The 20,890-nt window shown below is 36.4% G+C and overlaps 1 protein-coding gene across 1 annotated transcript in view; it reads right to left on the bottom strand.

Annotated features, from left to right (window-relative positions):
• The window catches only part of LOC107564661 (membrane-associated guanylate kinase, WW and PDZ domain-containing protein 3-like), a gene marked incomplete at its 5' end in the record, with an annotated part of 85,572 nt that overhangs the window by 41,568 nt on the left and 23,114 nt on the right, over window positions 1-20,890 (bottom strand). The window contains 3 exons of the mRNA XM_016249796.1: window positions 2,523-2,729; window positions 11,711-11,830; window positions 17,505-17,621. Of these exons, the coding sequence (XP_016105282.1) occupies window positions 2,523-2,729; window positions 11,711-11,830; window positions 17,505-17,621 (444 nt within the window). The remainder of the gene's footprint in view (window positions 1-2,522; window positions 2,730-11,710; window positions 11,831-17,504; window positions 17,622-20,890) is intronic.

The raw sequence follows: 20,890 nt of genomic DNA, 5'->3' as shown, positions 1-20,890 counted from the left end.
TATATTTATACACACACACACACACACACACACACACACACACACACACACACACTCACACACACACACACAATACAGTTGAAAAGTTTTGGGCTGGTAAGATTTTTAAATGTTTTTGAAAGAAGCCTCTTATTCTTACCAAAAATGTATTTATTGTATTAAACTACAGTAAAACAGAAATACTTTGAAATATTATTGCAATTTTTAATTTATTTAATTTGTGTTTAATAGATTTTAATTTATTTTAATGTATTTATTAATTCTAATGGCAAAGTTGCCTTTTCAGGAGTCATTACTTCAGTCTTCAGTGTCACAAGATCCTCCAGAAATCATTCTAATATGCTGATCCCGAGTGCTTGCGGTGTTCGGCCAATCACAATGCACTGGGTCAGCTGGCCAATCAGAGCAGACTCCGCTTGTCGGAAGGAGGACCTTTGTAGAAAACGAAGCGTTTGAGAGAGGCGGGGCATAGAGGACCTACAATAATGTACAGTATTTGAAAAATAATGTGTTTTTTGAACATTAAAGCATGTCAACATATTCTGTTACACCGAATACACAAAATAATGATCTTTAAAAAAGCATCATATGACCCCTTTAAGAAACAGTTCTTAATATAATATAGTAGAAAACAGTTGTGTTGCTTGATATTTTCGTGAAAACCATGATACTTTTTTTCAGTATTATTTGAAGAATAGAAAGTTCAAAAGAACAGCATTTATTTGGATATTTTTATAACAATGCACAGCAAAAGTCTTTACTTTCACTTTTAATAAATTCACTGTATCCTTGCTGAATGAAAATATTAATTTATTTTTAAAAATCTGCCCCCAAACTCTGAACAGTAGTGTGTCACCTCAACTTAACCTAGTGTATCATGTCAGTTTAATCTGCCAAAAGTGGATGGGGACAATGGATGTGTCCCCTGCCCTGGGAATCAAACTCATGACTTTAGTACTTTAAGTGCCATGTTCTATCATTCAGTTACACTTAAGAAACGCTAGTAGAGCTTTAAAAAAAATTCTATACAGCTACAGTGACATTAATCAACCCCTAGGTGGGTGGTGGCAGGAGTGTACATTAGGGTGGCAGTGGGTTGGCACAAATGTAGTCATTAATGTAGAACCAAAATGACTGTAAAAGACTAATAATAAGCCTGAGGTATCTTTTTAATGAGAAGGTAGAAGACAGAGTGCAGGGGATGGTACACAGTCAGACAGGCACAGCAGTTATTCTGTGGTGTGCAGAGACACTTTTATGCCTCACAGCAAACAGCAGCCTCTTTAACATGCTCATTACTTGAAGTGATACCAGCCACAAGCTCATTCATTCTAAGCTCAATATGATCTATTTATGCCACTGGATAATCACTGAAAAAAAAAACTCCAACTGACTGTGCATTTGGCCTACTAGCTCAACTACTGCTCAAGTTTCTGAAACAGCTTCGATAGTCTATGACTTCTGCAGCCCTTGAGTGGTTATAAAGGCTCAAAAACTTAAAGCATGGCTCTAGCATCAAAATCACGATTGATTCTAATGTAATACTGATGTATACCGTGTATATGGATTAAAAATAAAAATAAACGTAAAAACAAACAAAAATATGTCACATTTAAATTCAATAACCCCTCAGAGCGATACACTGAGTCGGATTCAAATGGGTATGCTTCTAGAGTTTTTGTGAATCTTACTGACTGATTCGTTAATAAGAACCATCAGTTTATTACATTGTTTTGCAAATCAGACACCACCACTCGTGCTCTGCTTGTTTTTGCACACAGTAGAACCGACAGACGCTGAAAAACTGTGCAATTAATAAAAAAATAATTAAGTAACACCAAATCACGAGATGAAATTGGACAACAATTTTAGATAGACCCACACAGTCACCATGGGAACACAATCAAATCTGCCCATAACAACTAAAGCTCTATTGACAGCATCTGTGCCCTCCTGTCAATTATCACAGAAAGTAAAGTCGCTCAGCTTGCAAAAATGAACTAAAAACACATTTACAGTAATACACTTACAATGAAAGCCTAGCAGGCAAGCTGCCAACACAGTGAATCACTCGGTTAGTGAAACTTTGAAACTAGCATGCCAAAATGTATGCTAGTCATAATTTTTAGTAGTACTACACTGAAAATACTCTTTTGAAAAAGTAGTTAGCTACACATATAAAAATACATAAAATCTTAATATATAAACATTAATACATCCCCTTCATTAACTCAACTGGGGTGAAGTTGAACACATACTGAACTATTATAATGAAGTAGTATCAGTTATTGATCTAGTATCATGCAATTGAACAATAGTTAGTAGCTTAGCTAACAGTAATTACCTCTTTGCAAATTTATATCCAATTATTTTCTACTGAGTTACATTTGTGCAGTATTGATTTCTTAATAGTCATCCATACGATGTATACTAGGCCAAATATGCAGTACATTACAATCCAGAAACTTTCAGAACCTATATCAATTCACTCAATCTTGTTGAACACACATTCCCAGTCTCACCTGTGAGCCCATTGACCATGGGTGGCCTCTCATCCTCCTCCTCTTCCTCAGGAGCTGCGCTGTCCTTTCTATCCATTTTGCTGACAGACGTGGTGCGTTTGCGCTGGACCTCCGCATCGAACTCCTCGTCAAACAGAACCTGGTCCACCAGGTCAGGCTGCACTGGACTGGGCTCTGCAGGTGGCTTAGGAGTGCCATAGTAATTACCTATGAAAAAAGCAAATATACTGTAAAAAGGACTTTTCACACACTGCACATGCTTTTTGAAATTAAAAAATATTACATTTGAGGATACTTATAAACTCAGAATTGTGAGTTTATATCTCACAGCTGTTGACTTCTTTTCTCAGAGTTGCGAGATGTTAATCCATAATTCCAAGTTTATAACATGCAATTGTGAGATATTAAATTGCAATTGTGAGAAAATAAGTTAGAATTGTGAAATAAAATTCGCAATTACCTTTTATAAATTTTTTTATTTCAAGATGGAAACAGAAAAAAAAAATTGTGAGATATTTGCTAAATGTAATATATATATATATATATAAAGAAAATAAAAAAGTGTTGTAATGGTTTTTTTTATGTGTTTTTTTTAGAATTTTAATTAAGATTTATGTTAATCAAATTAAATTTACATGCTTTCAAGACTTATTGGAGCCCACTGGAAGTTGGCTGAGGCCCCCTAGTGGGCCCCGGCTCCCTGTTTAAGAACCACTGTGCTTGGCCATAGCTGGAGGTAGTTCTACCATAGTTTTCCCAAACTTATTTCATATTTAGTCTATAGGAGTTTTGAAGGGTGCTCCTATAGCACTGCGTTTTCGAGGCTTGGCCAGTCGCTGATCTTGCAGAACAGAAACTGTAACGACATCGAACTCGCAATATATCCTACTGTCTGACGCTTTTCAGTAAGGCTATAAGTCTTGTTTGTTGTTTGTCAACACTGCAGCTCGGCTCCCTGCAGCGCTCCTCTGGAGCAAGACGTAGCACTCTGGCACTTTATTGTTATTTACTGACAACAGTCCTCCACTAGAGATTAAGACTAGCTGTGTGGTGGCTTCTACTTCCTGGAGAGGCAGGAGGTCTATCTTATAAGCTTTACTGTCCTGTCTCATCTGGATAAACTTCTTGGGGTGAGAATGGTATCAGTACAATGTATGGGAAACTACACTTGACCTACTTTGTCGACGAATCACAAAAACATCGGCTGGAAAACTAAAAGGGAGGACGGGATGATAATGAACAATATTGATTAATTTGTCACCTTTGACATTTGGGAAGACGTGAGAACAGTTTGCTATCATAATCTATTCCATCTTACAAGTGCTGTCACATTATAGACATGTAGGACATTAAATTGAAGAAGAGAGTTATTGCTTTAAACGTAGCGCGGATCCTTTTAACTGCTTGTAAGATGGCAAATGAGCCCGGTGACAGGCACTGTTTCTTTGAAATAATAAAATGATCCCCCTTCGTAAAATCACTGGGTGACTGCAACCTTAAGCGCAGCACTCTAAAGACTTCATTAAGCTTATTTACACTCTCGTTTGACATGTGGGATCATTAGTCTTCACTATGTGGAACACAAAAATAAATATGGGTTTAAACAACTCACCACACAGAGATGCCTTAATGTATTCCTAAAAGAAACTGTTCATTTGAATTAATTACATATTTATTGCGTTAATAATTCACTTGGAGCTGTGTGTGTTGATATTACAGAGAATACCTAACAATGAATTTGTCTATGCAGAGACAAATTAATTACAGTCTTAACTTTATAGTGACGGATAAGGGAATGAGAAACTTCACATTAAATAATGAATTTGAAAAATAAATATCTATATACAATACAGTGGGGTTCAAAAGTCCAACAATTAAGTAATTGCTTTTATTTTGCATTTGTTTCTCCTCATTTTAAACCCTTTTTTTTCAAATTATGTTGCTTGGCCAGTCGCTGATCTTGCAGAACAGAAACTGTAACGACATCGAACTCGCAATATATCCTACTGTCTGACGCTTTTCAGTAAGGCTATAAGTCTTGTTTGTTGTTTGTCAACACTGCAGCTCGGCTCCCTGCAGCGCTCCTCTGGAGCAAGACGTAGCACTCTGGCACTTTATTGTTATTTACTGACAACAGTCCTCCACTAGAGATTAAGACTAGCTGTGTGGTGGCTTCTACTTCCTGGAGAGGCAGGAGGTCTATCTTATAAGCTTTACTGTCCTGTCTCATCTGGATAAACCTCTTGGGGTGAGAATGGTATCAGTACAATGTATGGGAAACTACACTTGACCTACTTTGTCGACTAATCACAAAAACATCGGCTGGAAAACTAAAAGGGAGGACGGGATGATAATGAACAATATTGATTCATTTGTCACCTTTGACATTTGGGAAGACGTGAGAACAGTTTGCTATCATAATCTACTCCATTTTACAAGTGCTGTCACATTATAGACATGTAGGACATTCAATTGAAGAAGAGAGTTATTGCTTTAAACGTAGCGCGGATCCTTTTAACTGCTTGTAAGATGGCAAATGAGCCCGGTGACAGGCACTGTTTCTTTGAAATAATAAAATGATCCCCCTTCGTAAAATCACTGGGTGACTGCAACCTTAAGCAATTGTAGAATTAATCAAATATATATCCAGCCTTGGTGATACTGTCTCTATATATATTCAAAACCCTAAAAGTTCCTGTTTATTTCAAGTTTAAATTGGCCCCTGAATCACAGATCTTCAATATGGGCTCAGACTTTTGGACCCCACCGTATCTAATGGAAGCATGTTATCGTTGCCACCTCAGACATAATAACTATCCTCCAATCACTTGCTGTGGACTTCACGTGGCTGCACAGCAGATGGACAGCGCTTTAACAGAAGTGTGCACTGTAAACAGCCATTATCATTTCCATCAACAGGCGCTAGGCCATGCATGAAATAAACCTGCTTACGCCAAACAGTTCAGCTGAGTGTCCTCTCCAGATTTTATAAACGCATAGAAATGTATGTGACTGGAATAACTGAGGTGGCCAAAACGGTAAAGGACTTTAACGAACACAGTTATGCAAAATCTATCTCAGCTAATGCACAGTTATGCCAAATCTATCTCAGCTAATGCTGTAAACTATATAGGGAACTATATAGGGAACCCTATTACTGACACATTACTATAATATTAAATGTTACCATTAACAACAGAGTCCTAACTGTTAAATTCAATTGCTATTTATGGTAACACTTTACTTGAAGGGGGTGACATGACATGACACCTTCATAATCATGACATGACACATTTCCATCAACAGGCGCTAGGCCATGCATGAAATAAACCTGCTTACGCCAAACAGTTCAGCTGAGTGTCCTCTCCAGATTTTATAAACGCATAGAAATGTATGTGACTGGAATAACTGAGGTGGCCAAAACGGTAAAGGACTTTAACGAACACAGTTATGCAAAATCTATCTCAGCTAATGCACAGTTATGCCAAATCTATCTCAGCTAATGCTGTAAACTATATAGGGAACTATATAGGGAACCCTATTACTGACACATTACTATAATATTAAATGTTATATGCACACCCCTTCAAGTAAAGTGTAACCCTATTTATTTTTATTTATTATAATCAACAACCAAATAAAAACAATTCTATGCAAACACATAAATTGTTCATAAGGCAGTTTTCTGCCAATATTCTTTTTGTGAATCCAACACATACAGCTTTAAAAATCTTTTGTAAGAATTGTTTTGAATGTATTTATTATTGAAATGATATCATCATTTGGCAAATTCTTTTTTTTCTAAATACTAATTCTTTACAAATAACAGGTAGCCGAATACAAAAGGTGTCAGTCGTTAAGAGCTGAATAAGCTTGCTTTAATATACTCGCCCTGCAATTCCCCCTAATACACTGTAAGACGTGTTTTTCAGGAAATGTCTTGATTATACATGAGCACGCAGCACAGCTGAAAAGTGTGATCAAATCATGGCCATAATCATGTCATGTCACAGCCTCTAGGGTCCCCTGTCAAACAGCGGCCACAACATGATGGATCGCTCATAAACAGCACACTGCGTCATCCTTGATTAACGGCCATAAAAAAACACAGCAAGGAGGAGGGAGGGTCGTCCACTGGAGTCTGTGATGATATTTGTTAGCATTAATCTGTGGGAGACAGCCAGGCGCTGTCAGAGGAATGGCGATGATTTGAAACCATCTTTCCTTCACCACTGCACACTGAATGGCATACAGGAGGAAAGAGAGACGTGCTGATAGCAGGTAGTTATTTAACATTTGAGTGTTTCATGTTGTCAAATAAATAACTCCTGCTTCCCCGATGAACTGATGGAGGACGACAATTCACCCATGACGATCAACGAGCGCAACAAATACAGACTTGCCACTGAAATTTTCCCTGAATGATGTTTACTCTCTCACGTACAGTCACACACACATTCACCCACACAAGCTCATACAGCCTCACACCCTTAAACCTAAATGAAATGCGAGTTGACTCATCTATGACCTTTACCCACTCGGGCCAAGTTGCAGTGCAATTTAAACATCATTGCACCAAAAATACAAATCAAAACCTGCAGTTAAGTCAGCATCTGTTAAGCTTTTTTTTTTTGCGCACTTCAACAGTTTAGTATCTTTTCTTTGACAAGAATTGGTCTAAGCGACAAAGTGTGCACTAAAGCAAGAACCCCCAAATATGAGATTGATGCTTTGGTTTGTAGTCAGTGTTCAATTTTACAATGTAATAAGCTGAAGGAAAAGTTTGTCTCATTTGGGAAAAGCACTTCAAAGCCTTGAGTTTCTTCATGTGGGACACTGAGCAGACTGCCGAAGTACGGACAGATGGAAAACCGTATCGCCCAAAGCCTTTTGGATCCTATTGCGGGATGTTGGGGATATTGTTGTGGGCAGTGGGGATGCTGTTGTTCAATGCTCTTGATTCTGCATCTACACAAACAGAAGAGGGCTCTTGCACTCGTTCAGAGATGAGAAGGGCTCTCAAGCAGTTCTGTGGACATCATTAATGATAACACTCATCCTGAGAAGAGATCTAGATCAGTGGTGCTCAACCAGAGGGCTATAGCAAACTTCCGAAGGGTCCTCAAGAAGACTAGAAATTATTTAAAATTGCACAACAAAACAAGCATTAAAATAAAGGTTCCATTTGTTAACATTAGTTAACTACACTAGTTATCATTAACTAACACTAAAAATACTTCTAAAGCATTTAGTTAAAGTTAATTTCAACATTTACTAATACAGTATTGAAATCAAAAGTTTTTTATTTCAAAGATTACCAAATTAACAAAGATTAATAAATATTGTAACAGATGTACTGCTCATTGTTAGTTCATGTTAGTTGATGCATTAACTAATATTAACAAATAGGATCTTACTGGAGTATTACAGTCAAAACAACTAAAAAGCAAGCTATTTACAAACGTCTTTGTAAATTTCTTTTTTTTTTTTTTTTTTACCGGGGCTGCATTTATTTGATCAAGTATATATAGTAAAAACAGTAATATTCTGACATATTATAACCATTTAAAATCAACAGATGTACTGCTCATTGTTAGTTCATGTTAGTTGATGCATTAACTAATATTAACAAATAGGATCTTACTGGAGTATTACAGTCAAAACAACTAAAAAGCAAGCTATTTACAAACGTCTTTGTAAATTTTTTTTTTTTTTTTTTTTTACCGAGGCTGCATTTATTTGATCAAGTATATATAGTAAAAACAGTAATATTCTGACATATTATAACCATTTAAAATATTTTAAAAAATGTTTAGAACTGTTCCTTTGAAATATAATTTTTTTTGTAACGTTATAAATGTATTTACCATCACTTTTAATCAATTTAATACATTCTTCTTAAATAAAAGTATTAATTTAAAAAAAACAAATCTTATTGACTCGCAACTGTTGACGCCCCCAACAACTGTCTTTTTTTCTTTGAAGTACCAGGGTTCCCAATATCTTTTTTTTTTCTAGACCAGAAAAAGTCATGTAAATCATTAAAATCTTTTAACTCCATGAACATTTTTATAACGAATATGCAATTTTCTAATAATGCCAAGCTCTAAAAAAATTCCACCCAAAATCCTTATCCAGCTAATCATGAACAACTGGAAAGTCATAGAGCCTTGGAGTCAAAAAGGTTGAGAACCACAGATCTAAATGATCCCTCCAGGAACATGGCAGAGAGAAAGGGTGATTGCCATAACTGTCGTCATCGCTCACTTCTCATGGAATTTTGGGTGGACGTGTTCTGGTTTATAAACATTGTCTACCTGTGTCACTCTGAGGGGGCCGTCCTTCAATACTCGACATTGAAGCAATCATTAGAAAAGCAAGGACACATGCAGGAGACTTCCCTCAAGGATTCAAATGCAAGTTCTCATTATTTTTAAACACTGTTGTAAGACGAAGACACAGTAAAGCATTCAAACAGGACACAGAGTTCACGCCATAAAACTTGGGCATAACCAGTTACCATTGATTACATCATGCTCCTGGCATGTTGAAAAACTGGTCAATTATTTCCATGTCCTGAAAACAGCAAAACTCAACTCTGGAGAACACATCAAATCTATTGCATACAGACAGCATTATCTTTAGCTTAGAGTTTGTTCTTCGTCATGACCCTGAATTTATACATGCTTACAAGACTTGTGATTGCCATTGCAAAGGACATAAAAAAGCCTGAACATGGACTTCCTGTTTCACACACACACTACAAGGACGAACCAGGACAGAATCTTTTCCTCTGCTTTTAAGGAGATGGAGTTGAACACACTGTAATCTGTTCATCTTAACCAACAGCGAACAATAACAGAGAACAGGATGCACCCATAAAAACAAGTTTTCACAGAAGAATAGAGACAATCACAAACAAGATCATATATTAGTTTAAGAAATGTTTATGGTCAAAGTCAAGTTACTCAGTATAAGGGGTGTTTCTTTCTGAGACCCCAAAGAGAGATAGCTTGGATAAAAAAAATTTAATGTAATGTTTATATTATATTCTTATAAAAAAAAGGAGTCAGTAAGATTTTTAGATGTTTTTGAAAGAAGTCTCTTATCCTCACCAAGGCTGCATTTATTTGATCAAAGAACAGTAAAACATTATTGCCATTTAAAATAACTTATCAATGTTAACATTTTAAAATGTAAGTTATTCCTGTGATGGCAAAGCTGAATTTTCAGCAGCCTTCAGAAATCATTTTAATATGCTTATTTGGTGCTGAAGAAACATTTCTTATCAATGTTGAAAATATTTTTTTTGGTGAAACCGTAATACAGTTTTTTTTCCAGGATGAATAGAAACTCAGAAGAACAGCATTTATTGAAAAGCAAAAAAATTGCAACAGTAAAAACGGTCATTTTTGACTAATTTTATTTGTCCTTTCTAAATAAAAGTACTAATTTAGCTTTTAAAAATCCCACTGACCTCTAACTTTTCAACGGTAGTCTATATTTCTTTAAATATATAATTAAATTATATTCAAGTACACAACAGACCAACAAATAAATAAATTGCCTCATAGGTACATAGGAAGCATATTCTGAACAAAACAGCAAACAAGTCCACTATTCTAAATACATTTATAGGCTCAATAAATCATGCAGATTTCAGGCATCAAATCCTTGTGCAGCATGTACTGACTTTCTTGTCAGATGTCATGGGAAGAGTGTGAATTGGTAAGTGTGAAATTATCCTTCAAGCTAAAATCCCAAGAGTCAAGATATTTCATGTAGATGGAAAGGCCCCAGTAAAAGTCACCCACTGTGACATCCACATCGGACAGATTTACTTCTACACCCTGGAAACTACAACGCAATCTTCCCATTGAAAAAAGGCCACTTAGTGACTCATCGAAGGATCTTTAACCAAACCCACCTCCTTCCCACACGGCCAAAGGCTAGGACTTTGCCAAGCATTTACTGGCTTTATCAGTGAGGAACTCACTGGCTTTGAGGCTGCGACATTAATAAATCAGACCTTGAGATCCTTTAGGCATGTTACAGAGATGGTATGAATCACACAAGGTGAAAGCCCTCTGCTCTGAACTATTTCAAGTCAGCAGAGGAGGTATATGCCAAATAAAAGAGTATGCAGTACTAACATTCAGCACACTTGTCTCCCTTAATTAACATAAAAACACGGTGAGTCAGCAACCGATGCTGCAACTACACAGTAATGTAGCCCACATGAAATTTTGCTACGGTAATCTACAGAGTTTGAAAGCAATACTTTAAGAGTGAAGGAAACTAATGTTCAACATAAACTGAGATGACCTAGTTACAGAGCTTGAATTGAAATTCCACGTTCTTCTTTTTCATCTGCAATTAATTCAGCTCGAAAGCCATACATACTCCATCCAAACTTTGTTTTGTAGATAATTTTAAGCCTTAAAGGAATAGTTCACACCTAAATTAATATATTGTCATTGTTTATTTACCCTCTCTTCAATTCAAACCTGCACTGCTTTCTTTATTCTGTGAAACACAGAAGGAAATATTTCCTTTTGAACTATTTTTGTTCGTTCAATGAAGGTCAGTGGGGTCCAAAACAACAGAGGATGCCACTGACTTACATTGTACAGACAAAAAACACAGAGACGATTTTTTAAATTTCTTCTTTTGTGTTCCACAGAAAAAAGAAAATCATATTGGCTTGGAAGGACATGAGGGTGAGTAAATGATGACTAGTCATTGAATATTCATTTTTGGGTGAAATATAACTTTATATATATCACTTTAAGGGACATTTCCGAGCAGTTGGTCGCTGGCAGGCTTATCAAGTCAACCTCTGAATCCAACAAGTAAACTTCGCTGTCTGCACTCCCATTGGTAGTTGCCACATTGAGTCACCCCTTATTTACATTAAATTGAGGTTTGCAGCTCTTGCATACTGAATTGGTCTTATACATCTTATCCTTTACACTGTCGTGTCGGGTTATGTGTTGATTTTCATGCACAGCAGACAGAAAACAAGATGCAGAATGCATTACCCGTTCTCACATCCATGCATCTTGCAAACACTAGTAGTTCCTTCTGCAAATATATCTAATTAAGATTGTGTTCTCAACAAGTATCTGTATACCATGCCCACAAGAAATGATCCTTGACTCTCAGAGCTCCTACACACAGTTTCATACCATCATATGTTCCACTCTCCAGTAGCAGGCCGCTCTCCTCCAGCACACGAAACTCCCCCACGCTGATGAAATTATAGTCCACTCCTGGAACCTCCCCTTCACGAGGCTGCCTCGTGGTACCTGCCAAAGGCACACACAATGATGAGTAAAAAATTATTAGAGGAAAAATGCTCTTTTTGTGTAAAGGTATTTCTTCAACTATGTACATATTTTTGCATTTTTGTTACAGGAAGGTGACACTGAAACGTCTTATCATTTCAAATCCCTTTTATGTATAGATTTGACTGTTTTCCTTTGTACTGTAAATCTCCCCACACTTGCAAATTTAAAAATGAAAATATATTAAAAGTTGTGATAAAATGGAAACCGATCTTTTTTTCCATATTGTGATGCACATCCGAGCGTAACAGTTTAAAAAAATAAAAATAAGGTAGGACTTGGTTCTATGAATCAGTTATTGATTAGAATTTGAGAAGTGGGCATTTGATTTAAAAAAAAAAGAGTTTAAAAATTGAACATTTAGCTCCCAACTGCATTAAATTGTTAAGATAAATATAAAGGATTTTGATTTTTTCTTTACATTTATTTTGAGTGTTGATCTCTGATCTCATTTTCTCTGTTGTAAGAGGAACTGCAAACAAAAACTCTCTGCAAACAGACTCTCATTGAACAAAAGACAACATGGCTCACTTTTGAGAGCATTTATTGTTGTCTTCTCTACAAGAGAGAACACAATGAATCATCTGCATCCAGATATTCTGCTGTAGTGTCTTTTTTCGATCCTAACTACAGTTCACACTTTGCTTGCTGCATCACTAAAATTTGTCAAACTTGACAGTCACACAGCAGCTACTGTGGGGCGAGAGCCCAGATGCCAGTTTCTGTGCTGGAGGAGGATAAACAAACAATTAGCTCTGCAGTTTGCACAAGCTACACCAAACACTGCCAGCTGCTTAAGCACCTTACCATCCACCCCAGCATGATGCCGCACAACCCTGCACTCCTCAGAACATCACAAAGAAAAGACTGACCCAACTTGGCCCTCTCCTAAAACAATTCTTGCACTTCAAAGACTGCTTTGAAGAACCAAATCTCTCTTAAAATGGAAGTTAGTGTTTCACACATGAATTCTGAATGCAAATGTATTTTTATATTATATAGAAGACTAATATTGGCAATACAGGATGAAGTGTTTATTTTGTGACGTCAAAGGGAGGATGAATTCTATTCAAACTTCATTATGTACTCATCATCAGCTGTGAGATCCCTTAACAAAGCTCTGGAAAAGTTTCAAGTCTTAAATCTGCACAAGTGTAAAAGAAAAAAGCAATCCTTTAAGATTGACCACCTACGGCACATTTTTATTTCTGCATTCATTTTTTTTTTTTTTTTATATATCTGCGGATGAGGCAGAGAGTGGTTACCGTTGAGCTATAACGGATATTAATGCCAGCAGGAGGGAGGGAGATGGAGGCTTCAGTCGAGCTTCAAAGATTATGTGGAGTTCAATTTGGACTCCAGGCCTCCCTTCTTTCCCCTTTTTTTTTTCCAAAGGACATGGCTTTAATGACTTTTCTGTCCCCGTGTCCAGAGAGACATGTGCAATAGTTCCATTCAAGAAGTTGTCAGATGAGCAAAGGGTATGACAGACAGTGCAGTCCAGTGCTTCATGAAGTGAATCAATTTCAGACCACATTTCATAGTGACGGTATTTGTTAAGCTCTAAAAAATAACCCTGAAAAAGCTTAAAGTTGGTCTTCTGAAGCCTAGATAGATTAATCACTGATAATTTTCCTCAGTGAACTCTAATCAATAAAGTATCAACTTGAGAAATCAGTGAGAGTGAGTCAGTGAGAGAACTGGATCGGTGAACGAATCTTTCTTTTGAGCTGGCTCATTTGAATGAAATCACTTGATCCATTCATAAACCTGAAATCCTTCAGACTGATTCGGTTCTCCATTTCAACTCATTTATTAAATAATTTGGATTCTTCAAAATACTAAATATTGATATGCAGAATAAAAAGTGAAAGGGGTTTGAAGCTGCATAAAAGTGAGTAAATAATGTCAGAATTTTCATCTTTAGGTGAAATAATCCATCAACAGAAAATGTCTAGTACTAGGCATAGGAATGATGTGTAATGTGCCACTGCCTTAAAGTAATAGTTCATTCACACCTGTAAGACTTAGAAAATACAGACTTTCTTCTGCACTTAGAAAATACAGGTCCCCCTGGAACCTTTTTTAAGAGTAGGTGGAACACAAGAGAATATATTTAGAAGAACGTTGGAAAACTAACAACATTGGAGCCCATTGACTTCCATTGTATGAACCAAAAAAACTAAAAAAAAAGCACCAAGTTATTTCAAATCATCTTCTTTTGTGTTCCACAGAAAAAATAAAGCCATACAGGTCTGGAACAACATACGGTGAGTAAATGATTATCAAATAATTTTCATTTCTGTGTGAACTCTCTCTTTAAATCGGAGCAATGTATTATTAAACATTGACTTCAATTAAATGGCAATACTGCTCCTCACTGTCCTTCACCTTTACTGTGATTAATAACTTACAATTAAATCATTATTTGATTATTTTACTTGACTGAAGCCTGGAAGATGAACTATGACAGTTCATTCTGACATAACTGCTACTACCGGCGCTATTAAATATAATTAGACCTGTCCATCATCTGGCTCTCAGCCTGATGCTTATGATTATACTGGATGGAGAAGTGTGAATGGAGGACTGTGTGTTGAGTCATGGGCCTGAACAGACCGTAACAAGGACAGTGGATGAGAATGGCATTAGAGATTCCAGGTGGGCCCACACACTGAGCCTGTGTCTCATGCAATGTTGAGCCACAGCAAGTGAAACATCTGTTTAGGCCTGGTGTCCATTAAAATCCCAAATTACAAAGAGCCACATGCCAGGTGCAGGACTCACTTAATGAAAACAGCACAAACTACATCACACTCTAAATTAACAGACAGAGACTAGATTTTTTACATTTACTGTAAAAAAAAACCCCATAGTGCTTGATGGTGCATAGGTTGCTGACACAACACTGTTTGGCTGGTGCAATGCAGTTGCTAGGTGATTAAAGTCATAAAATCTCATTCCCAAGTGTATGATATTCTGGCCTTTATGACTCTGGAATTTATTCTGTTGTGTGGTGCACATGAGAAGATATTCTGAAGAAAGTCAAAGGGGTCCAAAACAGCATTAGGTTTGGAGTTACATAAAGGTGAGTATATAATTATAGAAATGTTCCTATAATTACAGAAATATTCCTTTAATAGTTAGCATTAAGTGTTTTTTGAAATCTCTAACCCTAAGTATGAGCCATATTAATGGTGATAAGTGCCTTAACAAACAGCACTAATTAAAAGATTACACCATAGCCCGAGAGAAAAAAAGCACTAATTAAAGACGTGCAAGTAATTAAGGCATATGTTTCACTAATTCACTGGTTTGTGACCAGACCACACACTGTATTCTGCACAACAAAAGAGCAAAACACATTTCGTGATTACATACTGGTTTATTGGCATTGATGTTGTTATGAAAAAATATGGTTGTCTGTTCCAAACGGTCTGTAACTGAAAACTGTAGCCAAGAAATTCCTGAGCCAATACTTGCAAGTAATTCTACATTACCCAACAGGTTTAATCGATCATGATTATGTGACATTAAACAGTACAGGCATTGGAAGTAAGGAAACTGAAATTGGCACAAAAGAAACAGGGAGAGAGTGAGAGAAGGAATAAACTGTCCTCAAGCAGGCATCAACAGCCTCTGGCATCTGCTTGTTATAGCAGGCATGTGGCAAGAATGAGGATTAAAGGCCTGTTCACTCCAAGAACAATAAATAATGGTAACTATATTAGCGGCCACACTAACAGACGATAGCGTTCTGTTTATAATGAGCGTGCGTTGTGAAAGTGATTCCAATGACATTGTTCCTCTGTGTCATTACTGTTATAGTTGTGGTGTGGAATTCTGTATTCTCATAGAATTAGAATGAATATTAAAACATTACAGTTATTATTATAATCATTGTCATTGGGGTGAATGGGCCTTAAGAAAAGAGGAACGCTGTGACCCATGACTCTCAGTTGCAGAATATGGGCTGGGTGAAGATTCTGTTCTACCAGGTGAGGGCAGAATGGAGAGAAGAGCATGTGGATAACCCTAGAAAACACATGCGGAGTCTACTCACTCTTTCAACATTACAAACTAGCACTCGGCAGTGGCACTTCTGGGTTCATAAGAACTCTTTTAGATTAGACCTTCATTTAAATTGAGCTGAAAATGACCAAAACGTGATGTGGGGTTGAAACACCCCACTTCCAGCATTGTTTAGTGGACAAGGACAAATATATTTTTTTTTACAAAGATTATGACTCCGATTCCAGTTATCAGACTGCATTTGTGGGGAAAAAATAAAACTGATTTCACCTTTTAAAGCAATAAAATAGCAAACAATATGAGTCCAAATTTATAGAATGATAATTTACCATGGCATGCACTGGCTATTTTGCAAACAAAAACTTTGCGACACTCATAACGTATGTCTTTGGCAGAACTTTTGTGGTGAAATGTGTATTTAAACAATGAATAAGACACATGCATATGTCTGGGTTATTTTGTACTTGGTACAACTATTGTGTATGCCACAATCCTCAAGCTTTAGAAGTGTTACCATGTCAAGTATTCTACACAACCTGTTATTAAACTACAAATTAAAATTGAGTATAAAATTTAAGTTTTGTTGAATATAACATATTCAAATAATGCATCTCATAATCTTGTACTGCAGTTATATCTGATCAAATGCACATTATTATTCTTTAGTTTGGGTTAAACAAATCAATTTTGCTTGGTTGGAACAGCAGCTACGCTAATTATGTCTCTATTTGTTTCTCTGTTTTTGCTAACTAGGATTTACACAAGCTTCAGTCTGGATCCAGAACACCTGAGAAGAGATGATGCAACCCCTCAGAGGACCTCAGATGATGCCAACCCTGAAACAACTTACAGAACTACCACATTTTGCTATAAGTTTGATTGCATCATATAATAATTGCTGTTAATAGTGTCCATCGTCTGTTTGATTACGTCTTTAATTGATTTTTCCGTACATTTCTGCTATATGTACATTAACTGACAGTCACCACTGATAAGCTATCACTAAATATTGTAGAAACTTAATTTGCTGTAAAGTTGCTTTGCAACGATTTGTATCGTGAAAAGTGCTATACAAATAAACTTGAATTGAATTGAATATACGTTTTTACTTGAAACCAAATGTATCACTTTATAGTAAATGAATGAATTAATTAATTAATGAATAACAGAATAAACAAATACATTAATAAATGAATGGAAAAAGAAATAATTGAATGAATGAATGAACAATTAAACAATATAACATTATATAATGCTTCACAGATCATCAGATCTGCAGTACTGTTCAATGTGATCACTAAAAGCTGATTTTAGTGTAATAATTTAATCTACTGTTAATCACACAGTGCACTATATGACAAACCATGAACAATTTCATACGCAGCTACAGTGCTGACTCTAATAAAAACCAGTCCAAAGTGTTCACAGTACCCATCATATCACCCTTTGAAAATACGAACTGAAGATGTGGTACTGACACCATAATTACTGTCTGAGCAGCCGTTATCATGACAGAATCATCTGAGTATGACCTGCACTAACACATTTAATGAGATCTAAGGATCTGAGTGAGGTCAGACGTGTGAATGTGTGTGGTACTCACAAGGAATGGTGCGCAGGTACAGATTATCTCTGATCACCTGCTGGAGCTTGTGGTCCAAAGAGCCTTTCTGGAACTGCAGGCTGAGGTAATGACGCAGATCCGTGTTCAACACTTTACCTGCAGAGACACATTGAATCTGGGTAAACTTTGGGTAGTTTGAGTACAAAAACAGCATTTGCGAACCATTTTACATCCATATTGTACAATATTACAATACTGTACACAAAGAATACAATGAAACAGGATATTTATCATTCCAAAAAATGTAGGTTTGACTTGTGTCATCCATCATGTCTCGATTTTATTCTTCAGAAACTGATTGGATCAAGCAAAAGTGCTCTTTATATGATAGATTAGAGCAGAGGGCAGCTTGGGTGACATCAGCTGAAAATAAAACTTGTAACTCAAAATTTACATTCTGATGAAAGATGTTATTTCATGCATTCTGACTTCACATTTACATTTAGTGATTTAGCAGACGCTTTTATCCAAAGCGACTTACAAATGAGGACAATAAAAGCAGTCAAAACTAACAAAAGAGCAACAATATACAGTATAACTGCAAATGACAAGTCTCGGTTAGCCTAACGCAGTACACGTAGCAAGGTGTATATACAGTATATATATATATATATATATATATTATACACATGCACATATACACTGTTAAAGAGTTGGATTCTCATGCTAAACATGGCCAAAGTTGGACACATGACAGAGTGTTTCAAGTTTTGGAAAGTTTTTTTTTTCTCCGAGTATGGCCCTGTATGATGCCATAAAGGGAGGAATTCCTTGTATGGGCACTTCTCCAGAGCGTTAGCAAGAGCAGCCCATCAACATGCTTCATTCAGGTTACAGAAATCGTCAGCAGTGCTGCACAGACTTGCTTGTGAAGGATTTGTCATTTTGTTTTTAGACCACGAAATCAACAATGTCACCAAAGAAGTGTGTTTTTGGTTGTGAGGGAAAGATAACCTTGTTTAGCTTCCCAAAGAAACCAGCATTAAAGGAACAGTGGATGCAGTTTGTTTCTCTGGGGCTGCAACAGAGTTGTGCAAGCGTGTTTGTTTGTTCCCGGCATTTCAGTGACAGTAGTCAGTAGATCAAATTTCATTCCATAAAGTTTTTGTTCCTGTTTTATTCATGTCGATGTCACAGCTTGCAGACGATTGCTATGCAAAAGCTTTGCGTGCTCGTGACTGATTAGCTCCGCCCACGGCATGCCTCCAGTTTCATGAGCACCAAATCAGCATATCAGAATGATTTCTGAAGGATCATGTGAAATTGAAGTCTGGAGTAATGGCTACTGAAAGTTCCGCTTTACCATCACAGCAATAAATTACATTTTAAAATATATTCAAATGGAAAAAAAATCTATTTTAAATTGTACTAATGTTTCACTACATTACTGTTTTTTTTTTTACTATATTAATCAAATAAATGCAGCCTTAGTGAGCATAATACACTTCTTTTGAAACCATAAAAAAAAAAACTTAATTATTATAAACTTTTGGTTGGAAACACAAACATTAATGTATTTATTTTACCAATGAAAAATTGCTCTTGATAAGAAGAGCATTATTTTATTGAAAGTTCTGCAAACTGTCATTACAGAAACTTGTACAATGATACACGTGTAGAATGATGTAAGACTTCTATTTTTATGCAAAAAATAGAACCATTAGCAACAGCTGTGCTGGTGACAAACAAAACGCAAACAAACAAAAGTGAAACGCTGTCAGTTGCAAATGAGGTGAATATGACTAAATCATGCTAAACTCTGGAAACCGTCCCAGTCTTCCGGATTAAATGACAACCTTGAGATGTGCCGTTTCCAGTGCTACAAAAAATATTTACTGGCTTCCCTCCATGAGCATCCAGATGTGTGAATGCATGATGAGCGTTAACAAAACAATGCAGGTTCTATTGCTTTGCTCTTGCAGCAAAATTGCCAGATGTTCAGGTGGAGTTCAAGGAAGTAAGGGGGCGGTGCAAGTCATCCTGGAGGAAGGAGGGGAGAAGACCCTCCAAATTAGAGAATGAAATCGTCCGAGCCAAGTTTCCCCTGGCGAATAAAATATGCTCTTTGAGCAGCTCCAGTCTCCAGCTGTTGGTATTACGCAGCTGATGATTTCTGGCTGAGGAGGATGTGCTTTGAAACTGTGCCAGTCACAAAGCTGCTGCATCAATAAGCATGGTTTTGGACCTCGCAGCTGCTGAACCTGCTGGCTGCCCTCACAGACCTGTGTGATCATGGATCCCGACACACTCTGGCATATAATTACAGCTAAAAGAGCCGCTCAAGCTACTTCAAAAAGAGGTCAAGCTACATCTTTGCAATGTCCTCACATCTGGAATCAGTATGTGCTGTTAATGTGTAGTCAAAGTCTGCAGGGCTCAACAATGATAATTTTTTCCCCCTCAGTTCAACATTTTTCACTGGTCCCCACTACAATGGAATGATTATTTTTGCATTTGATCGATTTTCTTTTGTTTGTTTGTGCATTAACATTGTTTTTTCTTTACAAAATATGCAAGAAGCTGGAGATCATATATCATATCAGTGAATGTGTAATTTTAATTGGTAGTGCAGCAGTTTTTAGCAATATATTTTTATATTTGCATTTTTTCTTTTACAAAAAATTAAATATGCAACCAGTTGGAGATATATCACTATATTATATTATATAAAACCAAATGTTACAAGGAAAAAAAATAGATCAATGAATGTAAAATATGAATTGGCAGTGCAGCAGTTTTCAGCAATGCATTTTTATATCTGCTAAAAAAATTGTATATTGTTTTTTTTAGTTCAAATTATTTTTTCCTACACAAAATATGGGAGATATAATATAATATAATAAGAATAGCATAGCATAACATAATATAGAAAACCAAACATTTATTTTTGCATTGGAACAACAGGGCATGAAATTCTCTCTCAGACTGGCCCCGGGTCATTGTTAAGTAAACAGAAAGTGTTCAGATCTTGAAAAGGAATAATAAATACTCAGAGTTATTCTTCTAATTATTTTATGCTTTGTTGCCATTAAACCAAATATTGAGTAATTAGGAATGAACATGAACTTTACATGAACTGTAAATTCAATGTTTCAGTCAAACTGAAAAGACGAATACTTGATGTGGCCTTCAGAGAAACGCCATTTGTGCCTCAAGACAGAATAGATACAAAACATGTTGTGCTATCTCTGACTAATTTCGAATGCAAGGTAATCAAAACAAGTCTCTCCCCTAGCAATTCTCTCTCACAGGGAATGAAATGGATGGCCCACTGTGATTGCAGATTAGCCACATTTCATTGGTCGACTTCGACGCATAGTAATTTGCTCCAATCTAAATGTAAAAGAAGAGGCCCATCATTCTCA

This window comes from Sinocyclocheilus grahami, unplaced genomic scaffold (assembly GCF_001515645.1).
Source record: "Sinocyclocheilus grahami isolate Dianchi unplaced genomic scaffold, SAMN03320097.WGS_v1.1 scaffold953.1, whole genome shotgun sequence".
Lineage (NCBI taxonomy): Eukaryota > Metazoa > Chordata > Actinopteri > Cypriniformes > Cyprinidae > Sinocyclocheilus > Sinocyclocheilus grahami.
This window is presented reverse-complemented; position numbering and strand designations above follow the sequence as displayed.